The sequence below is a fragment of the Drosophila busckii genome, chromosome X, assembly GCF_011750605.1.
Source record: "Drosophila busckii strain San Diego stock center, stock number 13000-0081.31 chromosome X, ASM1175060v1, whole genome shotgun sequence".
Classification (NCBI taxonomy): Eukaryota; Metazoa; Arthropoda; class Insecta; order Diptera; family Drosophilidae; genus Drosophila; species Drosophila busckii.
This window is the reverse complement of record NC_046608.1, coordinates 21,920,689-21,946,338: the sequence shown is the minus strand read 5'-3', so window position 1 is coordinate 21,946,338 and position 25,650 is coordinate 21,920,689. Positions and strand designations below refer to the sequence as shown.

Genomic DNA, 25,650 nt, shown 5'->3' with positions numbered 1-25,650 from the left:
TATTATATATTATTAATAATAAACGCTGTGTATTGCTTAAAATTAATTGTAATAAAGTCATAAATTAAATAAAAATAAATCTAATAATTTATATCTTATGATTAAGCGCATTAAATTAGCTTGGCTGCTTGATAAGAAATATATAAATATACAACTCTATAAACTATACCGACTCAACTGCTTTATACTAATTTATTATATTGAAATAAATCCAGTAAATGATTAGACAACTTGTTTAAAAATAAAACTGTCTGATCTACGATCAGAGCAGAGCAAGCTCGAGCATTGAATTGGTTAATTGTGTGTGAATCTTTTTTTTTTTGTTATGCTTGGGATCGGTGCATTGGCCCGACTAATTGCTTAGAGCTATTGTGCAAACAATGACGCAGTTCTCTTGCTCTCGCTCTCTCTCTCCCTCTCTTTCTATATTTCTCTGTTGCTGTCAACACTTTGCTTTAATTAGCGCTCTAATGAGCTTGAAGCTTGCAGGCAAAAGCAACACAAAACTTAAGACGAAAAGCATAAAAATGCAAGTCATGCTGTTAATTACATAGAACGTGGCAATAGCGCTGAGTTAGGGGGCGGGGGGGTGTATATCAAAATGTCGATATCATGATATTGGCTAATCGAGAATAATTGCTTTGGGCTTGGGGACCCCAAAGCGGCGGCAATGGGAAACCGACGAAAAATTTGTCAAAGGTATTAACGCCAGAGTGAAATCTATAGACTGTTACAACTGTCTGTGTGTGTGTGTGTGTGTCTCTCTGTCTGAATGTAAACACGAGGCGGGCAAACAATAACTGTTGACAGCTCGTAAATTAATAATTTTGCACAGGCGCAGGAATAAAAAGCAAAAGAATATTCAGTGCCCATTGTATGCGCTCAAATTCAATAGAGAGAGCGACTGCTGGCTGGCAAGCTGAGCAATCAATAGAGCGAGAGCGCGCTAGTGTGTGCGAGCGAGTGAGCAAGCGCAAATTAGCCGCGTTTCCGCCTCGATCGATAAACGAGGAGCCTTTGACACTTTGACTTCCTGTGGCCTTTTTTTTCAAGCAACCCTCAGTCTCAAAGATCGCGCGCGCTCTCTCTCTCTTGCTCTCTCTTTCATCTTGTTGTTACCTTTGGCATATTAATTTCATGCTCTACCCCAGTCGCTTGTTTTGGCATAAAAACAACATTTCAAACTCAAATCAAAACAAATTTCGCTACGCATCTTTTCATTTGTATTTCTGTTGCCTCAACCCAAACCTTCTTTTCTTCATTCTTCTATATAGTGCTCTATATTGTCTAGTGCATTGCTGTTTTGATCGTTGCCGACTTGTTCCAAAAGGTTCAAAGGTAGCGCAAAAATAATTCAAAATGCATTTTCGCCAATTACATGCTCAATTATTTGGCCAATTGTAATTGATGTGGCTCAAGCACAGAAAAAAAACTTCAAAATAAATTTATTTTTACTAATACTCACTTCTAATAATTTATAAATATTTAACAAAAATATAACTAAGCATATTGCACTATAAATCTTAGTTTAAATAAAAAATAACTAAATTCGAAATGGAATAAAAAATAATTTTTTGTCTACATTTTATATAATAATAATAAGAATAATTAATAATGCTTCACTTTCCTTTTTTTTAAGTTTAACTTTGTTAAATATTTAATTATAAGCTATAACTAATTAATTTGCTTCGGCATAAAAAATGCCAAACTTTTGTTAGGCTCTAAAATATTTATCAAAAATATAACAAAGAATATTGCTTAATAAATCTCACTTTAAATAAAAATACGAAATTAAATGGAATAAAAAATAATATTTTGCCTACATTTTTTATATAATATATATAATAATATTGCCTCACTTTCCTATTTTTTTAAACATTGTTAAATAAATGAATAAGCTATAGCTAAATTAATTTGCTTCAGCATAAAAAAAGCTAAACAAAATTAAATTTATTTTGACATTTTTGTCAAATTTTTTTTTAAATTTTAATGTTTATTTTACTTCAATATAAAAAATATAAAATATAATTTAAATAATTTTCTGCAATAAATTTAAATTTAAATTTAAATTTAATTCAAAATAAATTTTTATTAAAATATATTGCACTATTTCAATATTTTTTTAACTAAGCTGAACTTTTAAGCATAAAATATAAATTAAATAATTTGCTGCAATAAATTTAAATTTAATTCAAAATAAATTTTTACTAGAATATATTGCGCTAATTTAATTTTTTTTAACTAAGCTTGAATAATTTGCTGCAATATAAAAAACTGCAAGCTTAATACCCAACATTTATTTAGTATGTTATTTAGTACTATAAAATAATTAAGTTGCAAATTTTTATTTTTTTTTTTTTTTTGTCTTGTGTGATTTTATTTGATTTTCATTTGATTTCTGCCAACGCATGCGCAACAGTTTTCCAAAAGAAATGACTGACAACTTTTTGGAGCTGCGAACAAATTTCTAGAGCTTAGGCTACCGAGAGTGAGAGAAAGAGCTAGTGCTGGAGCTGGAGAGCAATTTGTGGGCATGACTTGTTGATCGAGGGGGCAAAAAGTGCTGGCTCATGAATTTTTTGTTTGGGGGGCAATGTCAAAACTTGATGTGGAAACTAATTTGTGGCAATGAAGCTTATAAAGCAGCCTAGAGGCGGAGGCGTCTCAGGGGTGGGGGGAGGGGCTGCGGATGTGTGTGTGGCAGGGCAAACGGAATTGATTTTGAAAGCCATTTATGGTGTCGATCCGATCCACAGATCAAAGAGCGTAGGCAGCGAAAGAGAGCAGAGCAGAGCAAGTGAAAAGTGTGGGAATTGCGTTTTCTTGGAAATATCCGGTGCAAGAGTTTCCACGCACGGAAAAGCAAAACAATTGGCCATTGTCCGAAGGATGCAAGTGTGTCAACCTGTCTCTAATGCATATGTGTGTGTATGTGTGTGTGTGTGTGGCTATTGTTGCTGCCCTATGCGGACCTTTTAGCCATTTCCTATGACGACTGCGACTGACACTGTTACAATTTTAATGCCGTTCGTGTCGCTCAAACGGCATAATAAAGCACGTTCGTTAGCCCCAGATTCAACTACACTGAGAGAAACATATGTCAACTAATTTTGCATCATTATAATCCGCATAAAATATTCCGTTGATTAAACTTTTGTAGCTAGCAAACTGTTTTAAAAATTTAACAAATTTGTTTGCCACTTTACTCAATTAATTTGAGTTTTTAATAAGCATAAATTATTAAATTTGTTGTTAATGTAAAAATTTACACTGCGCACTTTTAATTTAAAAATACTCCTTTAATGTTTATGTGCTTAATAATTATTTAAAAAATTGCGCAGCTTTTTTTTAAGTTTAAAAATAAATTTTAAGCTGCTTTAATGTTTATGCGTAAAATAATTTTAAAAAAAAATGCATAGCCTTTTTTGTAGAATTAACGCGCTAACAAATTAATTTCAAATATTTACTTTTATATAAATTTAATGAAATAATTATCAAAATATAATAAAAACAATTCTTTTAGAATTAACTGGCATAACAAATTAATAAATAAATATTTGCATGTGCATAATAAATTCAAATTTCATATAAATTGTAAAACTTTGTGTATTTAAATGCATTTTAAACAATTAACAAGCTTTAATAAACTAACAACTTAACTTCAAAATATTAGTTTAGCTTGACCTAAAATATTAAACTGAAATTTAATATATAATTAATTAAATAAATATCAAAATATAATTCAAAAAAAATTATAAAGTTTATTCGTCTAAGAATAAACTAACATAACAAATTAATTAATAAAGATTTGCAAGTGCATGTGCTACTTAAAGAATAAATAAAATTAATTCGTTTTTTAAATAAATTGTTAGACTGCATTTTTAATAATAAACGTACTAAATAATTAAAGAAAAATATTGGCATAACTTAATGCTACACTATGTAGCTGCTCTTTTTTTTCAGTGCAGTACAGACAGGCGTATACCTGTTTGATCTAAAATGATACTAAGCAAATACTATAAGTCCTTTATATGTTTCATATATATATATATATATAAAAACGTATCTAACAACTAAATGGGGCCAACTAATGAATTTTTCTAGCGATTCCTGGGGGAATGCCAAATACGTTGCAACACGGCGTTGCAAGCTAGACACACACACAGACACACACTAGCGCAGTTGGAAGCCACAAATATACAGTTAAATGCGTAGAGAGACAGCAGCAGGCACCACCCACTGGCGAAAGCCAAACAAAAGGAAACACAAACCGCAGTGCGCCTCTTGGGTGTTCAGTGGGTGGGTGTGGGTTGGTGGGTGGGTGTGGGTTTGGTTGAACGCAAAAGCTATTCAACCAAATGTTGTATAAATGTAATTCAATACTTTTTTCAATCTTCGTAGTTCACTCGCTCATTGTTGTTGCTTTTGTTCAACGCAGTTAAGCTGCAACAACAGCAGCAACAACAACAACAACAAGAAAATGTTGCTAACTGTATATAGAGGTACAACAAATTGGAAACACATTTTACCCTCCAATTACTTAAATACAATACTCTCCAGGCGCGCTTTGACAACGACGAAGAGGCCAAAGACTTTGTTTGCACAGTGGTACCAAAACCAGCAACCAACTGACCAACTTTTAGCTAACTTAATGATTTAATTACAATTAATTGCACTTTTGCAATATATAACAAAAATTATTTAAATTGAAAGCAAAGCAAAATATAATTTTTTTTAACTTATTTTCAATAAAAATAATTTTATTATAATTTGTATTTTTGCTCAATAATCAAACTCAAAAATAATTTTAATTAGCAATTATTATTAGACTAACTTTAAATTATTTTCTATTACTTTAAAGAATGTCTCAAATATTTTCGTTTGTTTTGTTTATATAATAATCTCATCTATCATTTAATCTAATCTAATAATCTCAAAAGTTTTTATTTATATAAAAAATTGAAAATAATTTGAGTTCTTTAAAAGATTTTCTTCAAATTATTTTGCATTATTTTCAATATTTTCAAAACCAGACAAACTTTAAATTATTTTCTCAAATATTTTCGTTTGCTTTGCTAACAATTAACTCATCTAGCTAATCTTATAATAATAATAATTGAATAATTTCATATAATTCGTTTGCTTTGTTTTAAATATAAAAATTACTTCAATATTTTCAAAATCGAACTAACTTTAAATTATATTTATTATAATTATTTTCTATTACTTTGAATAAACTCAAATATTTTTGTCAATTTTGTTTAAATAATAATCACACTTAGCAGCTAATCTAATAATAATAATAATTGAATAATTTTTTTTTGTTTTAAATATAAAAATATTTAAAATAATCTAACGAAATCATTGCTTTTAATATGCTCAAAATTTTGATGGTAAACAATGTTAAATGCAAATATTTGTTTATTTTGCAAAAATAAATAATGTAATAAGTAATTGTAGTTGAAATTTAACAACTCCACATCTAATTAAAATATGCACAGCTCAAAATGTTTTAAATAAAATATTACAATTTTTTATTATTTATTTTTTTTTTATTATATATTAAAGCTATGCCATTTATTTTGATAAACTTTCGTAGCTTAAACAGCAATTAACATTTAAAAATGTATGAAATATGCAATTTGCTGAATTAAACAATTTAATAATACAATTATTTTGGCAAAATAAATAATTTTAATTGAAATTTAACAACTCCACATCTAATTAAAATATTAAGAAAAATTTTTAAAAATTAATTTAAGCTATGCTATTTATGCTGAACAACAAAAGCAATTAAAATTTAAATATGAATGCAATTAATTCATACCACTGTGCGCACAAGTTTGCTTGTAACGAAAAATTGCCAACATATGAAATATTGTAAGAATGTAAAAACACACAGACACACGCTTGTCAGTCAGTCAGTCAGTCTTGTCAAGCACGCTTCACGCCCAACAGGTCTCTAATTTCAGCCCACACACTGTACAGCTCCAGCCCTAGCAGTCCGCAGTCCGCAGTCCGCAGCCCTCAGGTACCGCTGGCAGTTTTGGCGTTTGAAGCGCTTTGCGTGTCATCAAAAGGCTGAAGCCAGGCCCAGGCCCACCACCCACTCCACTATATAGCCCAATGCTCTCCTGAGAGTTTTGTGTTTTGTGCGCGCTAATAGATTTTCTATTACCTACAAAAGGGCGCGTAACCCCAAACCCAAACCCAAACTCAGAGCCACAGAGCATAGAGAAGCGCTCAGCACGCATTCACATGCATGAGCGAATTTCCATTTGCTGTCGCTCTCGCTCTCGCTTACACACAGTTTGGCTGTTTTATTCCCAGCGGTAACGACTTCAACACAAAATTATTACTATCATTATTAAAAAGAGTCGATGGCTGCCCAAAATGCGTATAATATGCTGCCCTCCCCTTTTGGCCTCTCGACTCTCGGCAAACAAAAACCGCAGCCGCCGCTGCCGCAGCCCGCAGGCGGTTTCAACGCTTTGGTGTTGTTACACATGTCAATATTAGATTTAAGATTTGAGCGAAAGTTAAATGGGTTACAGTACAGTTAATAACCATTAAGGGTTGGGCGGGCACACACACTTGTGCAGCGGTTGCAATTTCTAGCCAAATCTTTTAACGTTTGCATGCTGTCGTCGCTTTGGCTCTATAGTTGATGTAGCAAATTGTAATTAAATGTAAACCTCATATAGTTGTTGTTGGTAGTCAAGGCAACTAAGCGTTGCCTCCATTAAGATACCAAACTGTATGCTGAGCCGCAAGCGTTGCTGCTCCTCCTGCTGCTCTAGGATTAGCCACAATAGCTACACACACACACACATATTGTAAAAATGTGCTTTTAATAAATTACAAATTGCTTTACAGCTCAAACAAGTTGCATTTTACATTTGAAATTCACTGCCACAATTGCAACATTTATAATTTATGCGCATGTCTTAAATGTTTAAGCATTGATTTTATTACATTTATTAAGAAATTATTTTTATTACGCTTCATTTATAATTTATGCACGTTTTTGCATTGCTTATAAATTTTAAGCGCATCTATTTACTTATTTATTCATTTGTTTAGTTCTTCAATTTATTTTGCTACATCATTTATATTATATAATTTGCTTTTATATCAAGCTTTTAGCTTTTTAAGAGTTTTGTATTTTTAAATAATTTGCTTCAGCACTTATATAAATAATTATATTATATAATAATTATATAAATTGCTGTTAGCCCTAATAAAAATTATAACAATATTATTTGAATATATTTTGCAAGGCATATATATATTTTGTTACTTATTTTCCGTCTACAGAACCTTCCACATTGCCTAAATGTTTTCATTATTATTAAATTTCTTTTCTCTGTCTCTATTCATGTGCATAAAGTTGAATTTATTAAGCCTTTAAAAAAAAAACAACAACTAAAATATATATATTTTTATATATATTTAATTAATTATTAATACTTGGCATTCAAGACTTTGTATATTTTTCTGACAAATGGCATGACAGCAGAATTATTTTTAATAAAGTTTAAAAAAAAAAACACACAAAAAAATTATATATTTAATTAATTATTAATACTTGACGTTATAACCTTTTTATATATTTGCCTATAATAATTTGTATTTAATTGCAAACTGTTCATACGCAACATAAAAAAAAACAAAGCAGCCGACATTTTGAAATTCAAGTTTGAAATGCGCGCCCATTACAGCGCGCACTACTTGCTCGCGTTGCCAACTAAACAAATTGTCTTAGCTAAACTATCGATAAGTCGCAGCACAGCTGGCGCTGTTGAACACTACAAATGCGCTGTTTTATTTGAAATTTAAACAATATATGCACATAATGTAGCAAGCAAATACATATTATTTTATGTCGAAATATATTAAATTTAAATAAAAAGCAAATATATACTGCATATGGCAACTTGTTCGCAGTTCATTTGCAGCTGTGCCGCTCCGATCGCGCAAGTTCGATAGGCTGCAAAGAAGCCGTGTTATCGCTTATCGTTGCAGCAAGAATCGGCGGCAAGAGACGCGAAAAAAAATACACTTGCGCTGCAAATCATTTATTGTTTATAAATAAACACATTTGCCGTTTGCCCCAGCATGTCAGCCGGCATTATCAAGACTCCCAGCACTGGGCGCAGCAAGGACGCAAACGTTACAAAGTCGGCAGAGCGCACCGGCAGCGCCGGCAAGAAATTGGTGCAGACGCGTCTGCCCTTTAAGCTGATCACCACACCGCTAGCCAAAGATGAGGCAGCAACGACGGCAACGCCAAGCAGCGCAGGCGTAGTCGAGATTATAGAACTGGATGATGAGCAGGAAGTGACGCGTGAGCCGCGCAAGCGCAAATTATCCTACAGCGAAGCAGAGCAGCTGCCATCAGCAGCGGCAGAGACAGAGCAGCTGCGTCGCTCGAATAGCAAAGAGAATATGGCAGTGAGTGTAATAACAAGCAAAAAATCAAAGGCCACAGAGGCAGATGTGGCTGAGGATGTTGTTGAGCTAGATGCGGATGAAGATGATGACGATGAAGTGCAGGCCAAGAAGCAGCCGCCAACAAAGCAAGAGAAGCAGCCAGCCAAGCGCAAAAAGTCGCTGGAGCAAGCGGCGCCCATACAGATTAAGTTGCCGCTGAGCAAACGCGCCAAGCGACGCAAACATTTGAAGAAAACTGAAGCGCAGGCAACGCCTGAGCCAGCGCCAGCAGCAGCAGCTGAACGCAGTGACTCCAGCGATGATATAGAAGCTATAGCACAGCAGCTGAATCCGCAAAAGAAACCAAAGGTGCTGCTGGAGCAGAAGAAACAAAGCGAAGCAGAGAGCAGCGCTGATGAGGCAAAGGCGCCGAACAGTTCGGAGCTGGAGCTGGATAAGCAAACAGCAGAGACAGCAAGGGACTCGGAAATGGAAATGGAGGTGGATAAGCCAGCAGCAGAGCCAGAAAACGACACAGAACTGGAAATGGAGCTGGAGGCAGAGGCAGAGCAGCCTGCGTTGTCCCTCGAGCTGGCGGCACAAGAAAAGAGCGAAAAGCATTTGACGCCCAAGCAACTGAAACTGATGGAGCAGCGACGTCAAGCGCGTGAAGTTAAAGAGCAAAAGCTGCTGGAGGAGCGTCGCCTGAAGCAGCAGGAGAAGGAGCAGCAGGCGCAGCAGCGCAAAAGCGAGCGCGAGGCCAAGGAGGAGGTGCGACGCAAAGAGCGCGAGGACAAAGAGAAAGAGCGACGCAAAGAGCGCGAGGAACGCGAACGCAAGCGTCAAGCTGAGACCGAAGAGAAGCGCAAACGCAACGAGGCCAAAGAGGAAGCGCTGCGGCAAAAGAACGAAGAGCGCAAACGCAAAGAGCAGGAAAAGGAAGAAGCAGAGCTAAAGAAAAAACGCGCTGCTGCGAGCTTTAGCAAATTCTTTGTAGCCAAGCAGCTGCGCAAGGAGCCCCAAGAGCAGCAGCCAGAGCTGAACGCTGAGCAGGAGCAGGACACAGCGTTTCGACCGTTTCAAATCAAAGAGGACATGATATTGGCGCCAGTGCGACGCACAACGCTGGACGAACGCCAGCGTCGTCAGCTGGACAGCAGCTGTGTAGAAAATGAAGCCACAGCGCAGCTTTATTTGGAGCAGCTGCGTCAGGGCGCGCACAAACCGCTGCGCAGTGAACGCGATGCGCGTCTAAAGCGACGCGCCAAGGACGAGGATGAGGATGATGAAGTGCAAGTTATAGGTAAGTTAACGAATTGAGGAGCTCAAACTCAACTAATTGTTTGTTTTGCTAGATGATTTGGCTACAGCGGGCATGCCCATTGACGAGGAGCGCGCCAAGCAGCTGCCCTGGATGCGTGTCAAGTATTTGCACTTTGCCGACAATCGACGTCCGCCCTACTACGGCACCTGGCGCAAACGCAGTCAGCTGATAAGGGCGCGTCGTCCTTTGGCACAGGATAAGGTAAGTAGCTGCACTACTAGCTGCTGCTCGTACTACAAATTTGCTCAACAGGCGCACTTTGACTATGAAGTGGACTCTGACTGCGAGTGGGAGGAGGAGGAGCCGGGCGAATCGCTTAGCGCCAGCGAAGATGAAAAGGAGCGCGAGTCGGAGGAAGAGTCTGAGGAGGAATACAACGAATGGTTTGTGCCGCACGGACATCTAAGCGATGAGGAGCTGCAAAACGATGATGAGCAGGATAATCACACACGCGAAGCGCAGCAGGCAAAGCTGCAGGTGCTGCAGCAAGAGTTTGCGCAGGAAATGAAAAAGCAAACAAAGAAAATCAAGCCACGTCTGCTGGGTCCAGTGTGGCTGGACGCCGAGGGTGGCAAGTCGCTGCTGTGCCCAGCGGTATTTACACAAACTATTGAGATGTACGCCTGCTGGCAGCTGCAGCCGCTGACGCTGGAGCCGCCGGCAGCGCCACAAGACGAGCTGCCTGTTGTTGAGGAGCCGCTGCAGCTAACTGAGCCGCTGCTGCAGCAGCTGGTGCGTCTTATACATGGCAATAGCAATAGCAAACAGTTTCTGATCTCCGAGTATTTGGAGTTTTTGAAAACGCAACTGCAGTCTGGTCAACTGCTGCCAGCCAAGACGCTAGTGCGTGAGAAATTCGATGAGCTGGCAAGCTGGAAACCCGTGGAGCTTACACCTAGCGCTGAGGCTAAGGACAACAAGAAATCCAAAAAGCCCAAGAAGCGTCTTTGCTGGCTTGTGAGCGATTCAATGCTACAAAAATATGAGTTAACCGATTTAACGCTACAGAATCAATGGAACTATACGCTAACACCCAAGTCTAATCCTAGCAAAGCAGAGGAGCCGCCTGCCACGCCCACAGTCGACAGCGCTGAGCACTTGCCGCCTGCTCCAGCTGCACAAAAGAAACGCAACTCACTTCCAGCTGCTGCTGCTGCTGTCGAGCTGGCGTCCACTTCATCACCCAAGCTTGCATTCATTAGCAAATTTTTACGCAAGCCTGGCGCCACGCCCACTAAGCCAGCTACGCCCAGCGTGCCAGCGCCTGATGAAGATGTCGTCATGCTTTCAGACTAATTTAAATACATTTTTTTTTTGATTAGCATTTAATTCTATATATATATATTCTTCATGTCTAGACGTTTTATGCTGTTGACCCAATCCCGCTATATTATTTTTTTCATTGGCGCAATAAATATATGCTTACTATATATATATATATATTTTTTGTCTGTATGTTAGCATTAAATTTTTTTTTGCACTTACCAATTTTATTTACTGCAAAGAAACAAAAGAGAGAATAATATTAATAAAAAATTATAAAATTCATTTAAATGCTTAAATTTATTGTCGCATAGCTTAAATCTACAAATATGTAAGATTTGCAGCAAAACTAAAATAAATTAAATTATGCTTTCATTTTAGAAGCACTTTAAGCTTTTATCAGAGCCATATATGTTATAATAATAAATATAAATCGTGTAATATTAAAAAAAAATATATATATAAAATATATGGCTATTATATATCAAATAATTTGAGAACATATATATCAAATAAGCGCTATGCTGTGAGCTTTTTGAAAATTTAATCGAAGCCGCTCATAAATATTTGTTTCCCAAAAGGTCTTTAAAAAGAAAGAAACAAAGAAAAATAATGTTTTATATGGGCTATGAACAAACAATAACTAAAGCTATAGAAAGAAATAAAGAAAAATAGAATATATATATAAATATAGAAATAAAGACATAGCTTTTGGTATTATCGAACCAAGCGAGTTGTTTGTGATTCGCTTTAAAAAAAAAGAAAGGAAAATTATATAAATATATAATACTTAAGATCAGCGTTGCATATCGAAGCAAGTTTGTTAATCTTAGCTTTTATATAGTCTTCGATATATATTGAGAATTAAAGCGTATAGAAAAATGAATTTATTATTGACAAATTGTAATAAAACTGCATTTTTTTCATTACTTGGTAAATTTTTTGTTCTTTATTTTTAGTGTTGTTTGCAATTTGTTTTTAAATTTAGTTTAAATATACATTTAGTTAATAAGTATATGCCCGACAAAAAAAAAAAAATAAACACGACGTTTGCTAAAAAGTTATATACACATATATATATGTGAATTGCTGTGATCTATTGGAGTTGCATAGAACTGATAAATTTGTTTAGACTTTTAGTTTTATATATATTGCTATTGTTAATCGTTGTATGTGATTTTTTTTGTAGATTGATTGTTTGAATGCGCCCCGCCCCCCAACCCCGCAAATAACTAAGCCCCATATGCGTTACGAGACGAACAAAAAAAAATATTATAATATAGTAAACGAAACGGCAATTATAACAAAATCATCATCAGTTAGATGTGTTATTATTTTTGAAAAATAATAACCAGAGTTTATACACATACATATGTACATAGTGAAACTAAAACGTATATATATATATATATAAAACGTGCAATTAAACGTTTTTTTTTTTATATTAAATATAATAAGGCAAATATGCGTTGACAAATTTTTCAAAAGGATTTGAAAGCAATCAAACAAATCGTTGTGTGTATTGTCTTAGAAACCAGTCAATAATATATATAGTATATATATATGTGTGTGTGTGTATGTGCGACAGAGATAGCAAGCACAAGTCAAGGAACAGTTTAGTTCAAAACATAAAAATAAGTACCTAAAAATTTGTTGTTTTTTTTTTACTTTTGTAGTTAAATTTATAAAAAGTCATTTACAGTTTTGTCAAGTTTGTGTGTGTGTGTGTGTGTGTGTCTTTTTAGCTAATTTGTTGTTGCTCTCAGGGCAGCAGCAGTGGCCTAAAGTAGGCACGACAAAAGATCGTTGAGGCTGATGGCGGTAAATCTTGATTACGATAATACATATTGCATTCTCGTTCCGTTAGCTTATCGAATACGGCTGCATATTCGCGATGGAATGTGGCTAAATCGACATTGGCACGCCCGATGGCGGTTAGGGCCAGGAAGAGTATGTCACGGTAAAAGGAATGCGAACGCTCCACTCCATTGTTCTTCAGCTTGTGACGTTCGTTGGCCAAGCGCTTCAATGGCGTTGCCAGATCGTTGCAACGTATAGCGGATATTATTTGTTGTATGACGCTGCAATAGACGATAATTAATATATTATTATTACTATTATTATTATTTGCTATAATCAGTGCTTGCTTTTTGCTTAGCTGCGCCTGTTCGGTTAGCAGCGCCTTGATCAGCGGACTCGTCGGACGCGTTTCCCTATATAATATATACATGGGCGGACCGCTCGTCTCGTGCAAATTCAGATTATCCCACAGGCATTGAATGTGCACCGTCTTCAGTTTGCTCAATGGATCCAGTTGCTGCTCATCGCTCTGCAAAAGCAAAATCAAAAATTATTTAATGCATATGCAAAAGCAAAGAAAAAATCGGACAAGGAAGTTATAAATAACATCACTCACTTGGCAACGAGTTTTCTATAAAATATAAAAACACTAAATAAACTAAAAAGTTATAAATAAATCGAATTAAATGCTAACTGATCATTAAATTGAAAAATTTAAAGTTTGAGCAGCAAGTTGAAAGTTATTGCCGATTTCGTGAGATATTCTTATCTTTTGCTATATATCAGCATGCTAAATCAAAATCTGCTTGCTTAAGTTATAAATGCAACAAATTTTGGCTCTCTAGCTCTGCTAGTTGCTGAAATCTTAGCGCTCATACAGACAAACCTAGACATATAACAACGCAGTTCATCAGCCTGATTCCTATTATACATATAAAAATATATTGAAACAAAAAACTATAAAAAATTTAAGGTTTGAGCAGCAAGTTGAAAGTTATTGCCGATTTCGTGAGCTATTCTTATCTTTTGCTATATAACAACATGCTAAATCAAAATCTGCTTGCTTAAGTCACAAATTCAACAAATTTTAGCTCTCTAGCTCTGCTAGTTGCTGAAATCTTGGCGCTCATACTGACAAACATAGACGCATAACAGCGCTGCTGCATTTCTGAGCTGTTCATTAGCTATTAAAATAATTTCTTACAGGCGCCGGCAGACAAAGCTCTGGCAAATGTGTTTTCGTCTCGATGCGCTCCATGAGCCACAACAGATTCCAATAGATGATGGCATGATCCTGTACAAAGCTCGGCTTGATAAGCGCCATGTCCCCTTCCTGTGTGAGTATATTCTCCAGTTCCTTGCGCAGCACCAAGGGATTCAAATACGGCACTGTAAGGCTCAATTTATCAGCTGCCTCGGGTGACTCCAGTGGCGAGTCCGCATCGTTGGTGTCCGCATCGGTGGCAGCGAGTCGTGTGAGCTGCACGGTGAGAAACGGCACCGTAAACTTGTTGCACGCATGGCACGTTGTGTTCAGATTGGAGTCCTCGGCGGACCAACCGCTCATGATTTCCTCATCGTAAAGCAAAACGGAGCAATTGTGACATTGCGAACAGGTTGTTAGCCCAATGAGCACATCGCAATCTGGAGCGACAGCGTACTAGAGAAAGGGGAATAGTTAAAGAGTGGGCTGGCATTGGCATTGGATTAGCTGCTTACCTCTGCTGTGGGACTGTAAAGATTGTCGGGTAAAGCTGGAAACGCATAGAGCTGATGCGTACCGGAGCCAGCGCTATTCTCGCCAAGCGGCACCAAATTGTTGTAGCTGGATTTGCGTGATTCGCTTAGCCTGCCCCAGGGATCCAAATCGCTTGGCACGCGACGCAGTTTGCCCTCGTTGTCGTTGTCATCCTCAGCGTTGCCAACAGCGTTGCCATTACCATTGCCAGTCAATGCTGCTGCATCCTGCTGATGAGAATGATGATGTGAGTGGTGGTGGTGATGATGATGATGATGGTGATGGTGATGATGGTGTTGGTTGGTGTGCTGATTGTGATTCAGTTGGTGATTGTGATTGAGTTGATGATTATGTGGCTGATGCGGCGGATGCCCATTGTTGGTCTTTACCGGCGTTGAGTTGGCCGATATGGCGCCCTTGATTTCATCAAACTTCCGCGTCAGCGAATTGGCTGCAAACTTAATGCTGCTCAGACTGCCTTGGATAAGCTCGTTGGATTTCTTGCCCGTCAGGCTGGGACTGTGAATAGAATAAATTGTTTAATTCGTTTAAATTCGAATTTCAGCACAATAACAATAAACATTTAGTTAGTACGACTAAGTAGTGCTTTTAATTTCAATTGCTAGTATGTACATGTGTCTGTGTGTGTGTGTGTGTTATATACATATACATATATGTAGCTTATTTGATTTTGTGGCTTGTGTCTCAAACCTTCAATTGCCCGCCACCAAGATTCGTGTATTGCTGCCGACAAAACAATAAATATATCTTTTTATATATATATATAGAAACCAAAACCAAAACAAAATTATACTTTTTAGTGTCTTTGTGCAGCAAATGCGTTAACAATTAAAATTGCTTAACTCTCGTATTGATTTTCATTTTCTTTTGATTTTTTAAACGTCATTTTAATTAATTCTTATAGCTCAATCATAAATTTAAGCGTTCTAATTGTTAGTAAGAATAAAAATTCAATTTTAAATTTAATATATTAAGCCACCTGAACATTTAGTTATTTGTTTCTCAATATCAATATCTCGATAGCATACAACACAGCTTAAATAACACAATTCGTGCACAACGATAATTTATTTTAGTACTCCTGTGTGGAAAGTCCTCCGTAGTTGTTGTTGCTTAATTATAAGATTGCTTATAATAGTTTGTTTGAAAAATACTAAAATATTAGAATTATTTTTCACTTTTTTCGTATCTGCAATACTAAGTACTTTATTATTTGTAATTATAATTATTAAGTAATTATGTTTCCTAAGACTTTTTTACTTTTGTTTAGTTTCTTTATATTTAATTTCGAAAATAATTTTTTAAATTAACCAATTAATTTTTGTTTACAAACAAACTAAATTAAATTAAATATATAAATGCACATTGAAGACTTTTTATTTTTTTTTTTAATTGAAATAATTGATTTGAAAATAATAAAAAGTTATATTTGCAATCTTTGCCTTTTAAAATTTTGAAAAACCTAGAAAAATAATCTTAAATAAATATATTTATTAGTTATTATTTTAAAAGTGAGTTGAAGCTTAAAACGTGAGCGCTAATCCGAGTGTTAATTAATTAAACTTTATTGAACTATTAACGCATTTGCTTATAACGTAACAGTGTGTGTGTGTGTCTGTGTGTGTGTGTGTGTTACTGTCTGTGTAAGAAAAAGAGGACAGCAAGTGTGTAGAGGTCGTAACGATTTGTTGTTGTTGTTGGTTGAACTCACCTTATGCTTGATATATTTTCTATGATATTGGCGGGCAATTTCAAGTCTTTCTTAAAGGACATTCGTGCGGGTGAATAACGTCTACGATATACGAAACAAACAAACATTGCACAGAAACGAGAATTGGAGGCGAGAGATTCAGATAGATAGAAAATAGTTAGAGTATCGAGAGAAAGAGAGAGTATGTAAAAAAATAAAAAATAATTAAAAAATTGTATAAATGAATAAAAGGCTATAAAATCAAATAAATTATAATATAGTTGTGTGTGTGTGTGTGTATATGTATGCATGTGTATGTGATGAGCGCACACAACTAATTTTTTTTTTTTTTTGTTGACACGTTTGTTTTTTTTCTTTCTATCTTTCACTTTAAATTTATAAATTGAAAACTTTATAAATTTGTGGAGTGTTTAGTTACCCGAAAGTAAACTTTAGCGAGGAACCAATGTTGGCCAGACTATGAGTCACCCCACTACTGGCCACCGGCATTGTCTCCGACCGATGCATGCTCTTCCCAATCTGCGTCGATTCATCGAACGTTGCGCTACGCTGTCCACGGAATAATATCGGCTTATCGCTATATATATTGCTCTGTAGTGCATTTGTTATTGTTGTCGTTGTTGTTGTCTCTGTGGGCGGCACTTGCGATTTGGGCGTGGCTTCCTCTTCGTTGAGTGCACCCAACGGATCGTTTTGGGTTACGGGCGTGCGCGGAGAGATTCTGTAGCATAAAAAATGATTTATTAATTTAATTTTATAATAGCAAGTTAAAAAAAACCATGAAAAGCATTTAAATTGATTTAATTTGCCTACTAAAAGCGTAATCAACAATTAATTCCATTCATACATCAATGTAATTTATTCTTCTACTGCAATTGTTTTTTATATGAATATATTATGAAACAATAAAATTTCATACTTCAAAATTTAATTGCGCTTAAAATTAAAAAAAATTCCAATCAAAAATCCATTTAATTTATTTTGCTACTGAAATTGTTTTTAATATGAATTTATTAAATTGTTTCAATAAATTTTTCTACTTCAATTTTGAATAAAAATTTAATTGCGCATAAAAATTAAAAAATTCCAATTAATAATCAATTTTATTTATTTGGCTAATGCAATTGTTTTTGATATGGATTTATTAAATTGTATCAATAAAATTTTCTACTTCAATTTTTAATAAAAATTAAAAAATTCCAAATTAAAAATCGTTAAAATTTATGCTGCTACTGCAATTATTTTTGATATGAATTTATTATATTGTATTAATAAATTTTCCCTACTTTAATTTTTAATAGGAATTAAATTGCGCATAAAAATTCAAAAAATCCAATCCAATTTATTATATTGAGTCAATAAATTTTCCTACTTCAATTTTTTAATTTAATTCAATTGCGCATAAAAATAAAATAAGTTCCAATCAAAAATCTATTTAAATTATTCTGCTACTGCAATTATTTTTTATATGAATTTATTATAGGCAATTTAATTTTATGCATTATTACTACTACTGCATTTTTTAATTGTTTTAATATTATAATAATTAATTGTTGTAGAGCTTGGTTCATTATTAATTTGCTCACTCTAATTATATTGATTTTAAACAATTTTAGCTTGAAATTCGTTAAACAAAATTGTAGCTTTGTTAGATTTTATTGCTGCAGCCCTAAAATCTAAAGCTGAAACTCTGTTAATTAATAAATAAACATTTTTAAACAAGAGCAGCTTAAATTTTCATTCTTTCGAAATCGATAAATACAAAATATAGCGCTTGATTTGGTTTGGATAAAGCTGCATCAATTAATTCGAATTATAAATGCATTTAATAATTTTAAATGTTCACTCACTTGGTTGGGCTCTGCACACGTTGCCTGGCCCGCTGGGCATGCTCATCGAGCTCATCCTGCTCCGCATCCGCATCGAGCTCAACCTGCAGTTCATCATCATCATCAATGAGCTCAGTGGCGTCGTTTGGCTGCTGCTGCTGCTCCACCACTTCATCCTCCTCCTCCTCCTCCTCGCCATCGCCTATGCTCATAATATGTTTGCGCGTTTTGTTGGGTGAATGCGGCGTGCTGGCTTCGCTGCTGATGAGCAGCCCCGCGCTGTTGACCACATCACCCGTGGGCAGCGCATCGGCAGCACCACCCGCAACAGTTTGACGCACAATGCTGCCAAGTTTATTGCGCAGCCGATCGAGTGCAGCAAAGTCAAGCAGCGCGCCAACGCCGCCGCCGCCACTAGTAACAACAGCGCAGTCACCCGAGCTGGCCAAACTGCTGCGGGACTGACCATCCACAGTTTCCAGTGTGCTTAGATTTTGCTCATGCGATGCGCCCAAAGATTTGCTTAGCTTGGCGGCAGCACGACGCTTGCCCGCGCGTCTAAAATGCGCCGCACCCAGCACAACATTCTTAATGCGATTCCAGCGTAGCTGACTCAACGTGGTGCTGTCGCTGGGCCACTGCGACTCCAGCACGCAGCGATTGTAGAAGCCGTAGGTCAAGGCATTGGGCTGCACGCCCGAACGCTTCATTAGATAGTGCAGACGCACTGCGAGCACTGGCAGATTGTGAATGCCGCAGAGCTGCATCATGATGCGATAGCAAAACTCATCGCAGGTAATCTTCAGCTTGGCGGCGCGCACCAGCACGTCATAGGCGGCGCGTAAAATGTCCGCCTCCTTGCCGCCATGACGCGTGTCCAGCACCATGGAGGGCAGTATAAGAAAGTAAAGCGAATAGCAGGTGGCCAGCAAATATTTGCTCCATGCCTCCGGATGCTGCTGACAGCGACTCGCAAGCTTTTGTGATAGCTTCACCTCGTGCTTGGTGCGTCGCGCAATGGGTGAACCTGGGGATAGTGAAGCGCTTAGCTGCAGCTGCAGCAGCGTTTGCGATTGCGCGCTGCGTCGATTGCTTAGCAGCAGCTCCGGCTGCAGCGTAAAGTTGCCATAATTATAGCTAAGCTCAGCTGCAGCTTGCCCAGCAGCAGCACTTGGTGCATCTGGTGGAAATATATATTTGGTGCGTTCGCTGCTCTGACCCGTATCCCAATCCACCAAATGCAGCTGCGTGGGCGTCTCATCATAGCCGCTTACTTTCTCAGCAACCTCATCAAAGAAACTTAACCCATGATCGCCGTCGCTTACAAAGCTGCGCTCCTCAATAAAACGTATAAACATTTGAGTTTTCATCATTAGCTCAAAGAATTTGTGATGCGACTGCAATGACAATATATATAAGTGTGCAAGCGAGACAGCTATAGCTAAGACTTACTTTATCTCTGCTGCGCAGAAACGCTTTAAGTTGAAACAGCGCGCTTGGATCTGTTGCTCCCACCGATGGCGCCTTGGATATGGGCACCAAATAGTCACGATAGCCACGCAATATCGACGCCATAAATAGCAAAAACGCTTCCTGTATGCGCTGCTCCAGCAGCAGCTCACGCTTGCGCTTGCGTATATCGCGATCCAAACTATTGGTGGACTCATAGCTCAGCGGTTTGGCGTTCTCCAGCTCGGTGAGCGTTTGACGCAACAAGCGCGCCGCACGCTTTGGCAGCAGCTTTGGCGTCAAGTGACGCTGCGAGTCGCACAGCTAAAAAAGAGACAGCATTATATTTTATATTTTTAAATTATTTCAATTTTCCAATTTACGCTTATGTTGTTCGTATCCAAATCGATGCAGGTCACATCTGTTGGCGGCTCATACAGATCGAAGAAGCGCGAGTCTACGCCTATTAAATAAGGCAAAGGCGCATGCAGCACTTCGGCGAGTCCTAGCGGACATAACGGTATATAGGGGCACTGCCACTTGAAAGGAAACAGCAGCGACACAATTGCCTCAGCCACAGCTGTTAGCGTAGCGGGTCTGAAATGAGAGCAATAATTAATTATTAGGAATTACTAATCAAAATTATTACAAATTTAAAAAAATATATATATAAAGCTAGCCTAACTTAAATCTTACACTAAAAATTTTAAACAATTTTTTATGGCTAGTTTAGCATGTTAAATTTGACTATATAAAAAATGTTGTTGTTTGTATCAACAAATAATTGGTATTAAAAAATTCTTTTAAGCTTTGATTTAATTATGTAAAATAATTAATTGGCTTTAAATGTAAGTTATTTAACTGAATATAAAAAAAAAATGCTTTGATTGTATAAATAAATTCTTATAAGGCTATTTTTTGCTTTGATTTAATTATATAAAATAATTAATTGGTATGAAATGTAAGTTTATAAAAAATGTATGTTAAATTTAAATAAATATAAAAAAATGCTTTGATTGTATAACAAAATAATTGATATAAAAAAAATTATCTTAAGGCTATTTTTTAGCTTTGATTTAATTAATTGGCTTTTAAAAAATGTAAATTAGCTTAAATAATTTCACTACAAAATTTAAAACAATTTTTTTTATAGCTTAAGGCCTTTAATTTAAAAAGAGCAAATGTTAAAAAATAATTTAAATAAAAACAGAATTGCTTACAGCTTGTGCTTTTAATTTTAAAATGTAATTTTATCAATTTAATATTTTTATTAATTTTTTAAGTAATACTCATATTTTTAGACTCAAGCTGTAACCAAATCTTTTGATGCCTAAGCTTATTTATTAATTTATTTTTGCTGTGACCGCAAAATTTAAATTAAAGTGCATTATTCATTGCAATTGTTTAATAAGCGATTGTTAAAAATAAAGCAACAAAGCTAAAAATGCTGAAACAAATTATTAGTAATAAAATGTATAAATAAAAATGAGCATAGAAAATTACTTTACAAGCAAAATAATATTTTCTAAAAAATCTAATGAAATATTATATATTACCTAAGTGAGTGTATGAGTATCTTCTGTTCGGTGAGCGCCAGCAGCAGGACATGCAGGCAATTGTCCGTGCCCAGATTCTGGAGCAGCATATGAAAGCCAGCGCCACTGCGTGGCAACGGCGAATCCTCGGGCTGGGTTAACAGGATGCGATCATTGGACTCGCTGTTGGACAACTGCAGGTGAATGCTGGGCGCAGGAAAGGGCACCTCATCCAGCAGCTGGGTAATGTAGCGCTCCACGGGTATGGGCATATTAACGCCATACAAGACCATGCGCTACAGAAATGTGTTAAATGTGCTGATTAGCAGTTGGCTGTGATAATAAGTGGGCGCAACTTACGTGCAAATACTTGAGCCACTTGTCGAAGGTGTCGCCAAAGGGATGATGCGATAGCAAGCAGATGGCCTTGATCATATGCAGCGAATGCTGAGCAGCAAACTCATCATTCCAGCCAAGCAGCTCGCGCTGTTCATCGGATAAGAGAGCTTCGCTGCAAGTAGCAAAAAGCACAATTAATAAACAAAATGTCTCATTAAGGTTTGTCTAACTTACTCGTAATCCTCGTAAAAGGTTAAAGCAGAGCCATAAACTTTATACGTGCCATCGCTAACAGTTAAAACAAATGTACTAAACACTGGACTAATCGGTTTGCGTTTCTCATTGCCATTGACATGCGGCCAGGCCTCCAGGCTCGCGCCCATGGGCAGACAAAAGAGCGGCACACTTGGACATAACTTAAGCGGAAAATCATTGTGATCCATCGTCGGATAGCGCAGCAATATCTCCGGCTTATAGCTTATATGCTTGGGACGGTACATGGACTTTTTGTAGCACAAATAAACATCGCTGCCCACATAGCCTTTGTTCAGCGTCTTGTAGATCAAGCAGAATGCATGTGGTGGTCGCTCGCCCTTGCTTTGGACTATGACGCACAGTTCGGTCACGACAAGCTCATTGCACGGCATATCGGGACGTGCGCGTCGATATGTGAGAAATGTTTTCGCCGATGAATTGTTAACATTCGCTACACGTCCCGCCGGCGTCTCCGCGACAATTTCCGCATCCGACATGATACGCTCGTGTCCATCATAGAGCACACCTAGAAGTGAGAAAAGAGTGCAATTAGCTTAGTTCTTACTCGTAAAAGATTTAATTCAATTTTGGCAATTATTGCTTTGAGAGACTCAAATCCATTCAAATCATTCAACTTAAAAGATTCAATTTCTTTTTGGAATTGAACTCATCTTGATTTTAGTTATTCTTTAAATGTATTCATTATTGCTTTGAGTGATACGAGAGATGTCAAAGATTTAAATCATTTTTCCTAAAGATTTTCCTAAAAGATTTAGTCCATTTTGGAATTGAGCTAGAATTTAGTTTTTTTTAATGCATTCATTATTGAGTGATACGAGAGCTAAAAAGATTCACATCCTTTTTGAATTTAATCAAATTTAAATGATTTATACCTTTTTGAAAGTGAACTCATCTTGAATTTAGTTATTTTTTGAATGTATTTATTGCAATCTGAATTTGAATTGAATTATTTTGATTAATTTTGTGCAATTTGAATGTTTATTTTGAACGCATTAAGTACATTTAATTTTTTCTTTGAATTCTAATTCAAATTTAATGCATTCTTAGTTTTGCCAATGCAGTTTTTCACTCATTCTACTTCACTTTAGTTCATCCGTTTGGAATAAAATGAATGCATTCAATTCAAGTATTGAATTTCAGTTGATTAATTGCTATTTTCTATATTCTCTGCATGTATAACTTACCTATATCCACCAGCGGCGGTCGATCCTTGCCACGTCTATAGAATATATAACACTCGGTGGTGCGCACTGATCCATGATTTAGATTCGCAGGCAGTCCCGTGGGCGTATATTCGAGCAGCTGATAGCCTTCGGGTATTTGCTCGCCCAGCAGTGGAAAGAACACTCCAATATCGGTTATAGGTTCGATGGTGGTCGCCGCTCTCAGACGTCCCGAATCATTGAATATGTTCTCTTGCAGCAGCTGAGGCTGCTCCGGCATGCCAGCGACCACAAAGTAGTCCGCTATGCGCTTCTCCTCCATGGCTACAAGTCTGTGTCTCCCCAAAAAAACAAAATGCAACACGATAAGATTAGAAGCTTGATAAATTATTTTTTTTTTTTTTGTAACTTTTTTGTTTACACTACACACACACACACAGTTGCATTTTTAAATCGAAGCACAAACGACCGGATTATATATCCGTATATTGATAATCTACACAATTGCGTTCTTTAATAAAAAATAAACAAAGCGTATTTGTCGCGAATACCAAGATAAACTAAAGTTTATCTTTGCACAACGAAAACATTGAATTCCATGAATATTTTAATTGCGTTATGCTGCTTTATATATTTTTAATATAATTTTAGAGCTGACATCAGCGCTCGCCGTTGTAAGGATTTGAATTTTACGCTTACGTACTTTTGTTTAGTTAGTTAACTAGCTCATGTTGCTATTGTTATATTTATGTTGGCGCAGCGTTTTTTTTTTATTGTTGTTGTTGTTTCACCACTATACTTTTTCTTTCGCGTATTGTGTTATGCTATGTACAACAACAAAAGGCAAGTTCCGTTTGATGATTCAACGGCGCGTTTCCGCTCTGTGTGCGCTTTGTATTTGTTATTGTTGTTGATCTGCCTTTTGTTTACAGGAATCGAAGTTGGCATCGAAATCCTATCCCAATATGCACACTCATCTAACTTGCAGGTGGTGTGTGCAATGCCCACACACACACACACACAAATACACAAACACATGCACATACACTTCACAATACACTGAGCACTAAATTGCGACGCACACACAGTTGTCAGGCCGTTGCTTAGTTTGCTTTACTTACCTTTTATTTCGTTGTTAATTATTTGTGCTGTTTTGCTGCTTTTCTTAAATTTAGTTTCGTATTTTTTTCACACTGCGTTAATTTCCACACACACATACTCACGCATATTCGCACAGCAGCAGCAGCAGCTGATAGTGCTGACAGTTTGCATATATAGCGCGTAATCGCTAAAAAAAGCTTAATTGCCAGCGCAAGCTCGCAAAAAAGTTGTGGATGATAGTTGCTTGTTTTGTTGCGTTATTTGCATCTCGCTTGCACTTACGGCTTGTTTCTAGCTGAGCTGCGCATTAAGCGTAAAACTAGCTAACGCTAGCTTTTTGCAGTTAGTTTTGACGTGAAAGTAGCGATTGGAATGACGCGCGTTGCCAATCAGCGCAAGCAACTGTCATGCAGCATTAAATTGAATTTTTGCGTGTTGCAAACAGCAGTTAAATTCAAAAAGCTATTTAAAATATTTAATTGCATACATTAGATGATTATTTTGCTTAAGGCTTGGTTTGTAATAAAAGTTGTATTTAGCTATAAGTATCGAAGCAGCTGTTCAACTGTTGTAATCGTTATCGTTTTATCAGAGCGCGCGATATTTCAAATTTATGCATGCTCTGTTTAACTCAAACTGTTAGTTGTTGTTGTTGTTAAGCAGAGCGTGTTACAATTTAAACTATGTTGCATTTTTATGGCTTTTTGTGCTCAAGCTGCGGCGCTTACAAAAAGTAGTTCAAGAACAACTGTTGCACTCTATGTACGTTGAATTGAATTGCAATTGCAAAATCTGTCAAACAAGCATTGAGTGTGTGCTTCAATTTCATTCATAACTACAAATAACTCAAAGTTAAGCCCAAACTTGAGCGTTAAAGCCGCTTGAGTTCGCTCACGCGCAGTAAACAGCGACGTCGACTGAAGGGGGGGCGGCCAGTCAGCTAGACCCCCACTCTATGGACTGTCACTGTTTGCCGTTTTTGTTTACAAATATGCCGACATCTCCTTAGAGATTTGCATGGGCGCCTGTTGCGTGCAAGAGACTCGAGACTCGAGACTCGACTCTAATGTATGCAGCAGACGACACGACTGTGTGCGTCCTGTGCTGTCCTTGCTCTCGATACTGCCAGTGTGCCATCAAATTATGTGGCCTTACCAAGCTGATTATCAGTAGCGTAGCTGCTGCCATTGAATTTCATGTTTATCAAGTTGCTACCACTAACAAAGATTTATATACAAATGCCAGTACAAAAATCAGCGCACAAAACAATTTGCTTAGCAATTTAGGCTGACAAATCAAATTAATTAAGAGCAATGGCCACAGCAGCAGCAGCAGCAGCCCAAAGCATACTAAACAAGACTTTCTTACTTGGCCCTGTTTGTTGGCCAATTTACATAAAAACACATTTGTCAGCTGCCGACCACAAGAAAAGAAAAAAAAGACAGAAACTTTTGCAATTGGTTTAGGTTTAATAAAGCGTGAGTAACTTGGTTTCAATTGCACTAATTTCAAATTAATGGCTACGAAATTAAAATTGCTTTGAAAACGACATAAAAACATATGCGCGAATTTCAATTTCATAAATTATTTAAAGCAGTTGGCGCTTATACGCTTGAGGCTTTAGTCTCTATACTACTCAATAGCATTTCAATTTGAATCCTCTTGTTG

At 36.7% G+C, this 25,650-nt stretch overlaps 2 protein-coding genes across 6 annotated transcripts; one reads left to right on the top strand and one right to left on the bottom strand.

Moving 5' to 3' along the window:
• Window positions 1-7,973: 7,973 nt before the first annotated feature.
• LOC108605503 (chromatin assembly factor 1 subunit A) lies at window positions 7,974-11,132 on the top strand. Its single transcript, XM_017995252.1, has 3 exons — window positions 7,974-9,736; window positions 9,789-9,958; window positions 10,010-11,132. The coding sequence occupies exons 1-3, from the start codon at window positions 8,119-8,121 to the stop codon at window positions 11,051-11,053; spliced, it is 2,832 nt and encodes a 943-aa protein (XP_017850741.1). The 5' UTR covers window positions 7,974-8,118; the 3' UTR covers window positions 11,054-11,132.
• A 1,593-nt stretch (window positions 11,133-12,725) lies between these two features.
• LOC108606817 (DENN domain-containing protein Crag) lies at window positions 12,726-24,069 on the bottom strand. Of its 5 annotated transcripts, none has more exons than XM_017997296.1 (15): window positions 24,003-24,069; window positions 22,903-23,213; window positions 21,677-22,223; window positions 21,464-21,614; window positions 21,125-21,399; window positions 19,952-20,165; window positions 19,572-19,892; window positions 18,141-19,516; window positions 16,709-17,011; window positions 16,291-16,371; window positions 14,948-15,077; window positions 14,540-14,788; window positions 14,025-14,480; window positions 13,168-13,349; window positions 12,726-13,101 (listed from the first exon to the last, which is right to left on the bottom strand). In XM_017997296.1, exons 2-15 carry the CDS (start codon window positions 23,201-23,203, stop codon window positions 12,783-12,785), a joined length of 4,905 nt encoding a protein of 1,634 aa, XP_017852785.1. In that variant the 5' UTR covers window positions 23,204-23,213; window positions 24,003-24,069; the 3' UTR covers window positions 12,726-12,782. The 5 variants fall into 5 exon arrangements, with proteins under 5 accessions (XP_017852785.1, XP_017852786.1, XP_017852781.1 ...); XM_017997297.1 differs by having other exon boundaries at window positions 14,540-14,785; XM_017997292.1 differs by having other exon boundaries at window positions 14,540-15,077.
• Window positions 24,070-25,650: the final 1,581 nt, after the last annotated feature.

Bases quoted from the DNA above. Each gene is read 5' to 3' on its own strand.
- LOC108605503 (XM_017995252.1), top strand. From the start codon at position 8,119: ATGTCAGCCGGCATTATCAAGACTCCCAGCACTGGGCGCAGCAAGGAC. The intron at 9,737-9,788 runs GTAAGTTAACGA...TTGTTTTGCTAG, and splicing joins TGATGAAGTGCAAGTTATAG to ATGATTTGGCTACAGCGGGC. The intron at 9,959-10,009 runs GTAAGTAGCTGC...TTTGCTCAACAG, and splicing joins GTCCTTTGGCACAGGATAAG to GCGCACTTTGACTATGAAGT.
- LOC108606817 (XM_017997292.1), bottom strand. From the start codon at position 23,203: ATGGAGGAGAAGCGCATAGCGGACTACTTTGTGGTCGCTGGCATGCCG. The intron at 21,615-21,676 runs GTAAGTTAGACA...TGCTACTTGCAG, and splicing joins ACCTTTTACGAGGATTACGA to CGAAGCTCTCTTATCCGATG. The intron at 20,166-21,124 runs GTAATATATAAT...CTCTCATTTCAG, and splicing joins ATACTCATACACTCACTTAG to ACCCGCTACGCTAACAGCTG.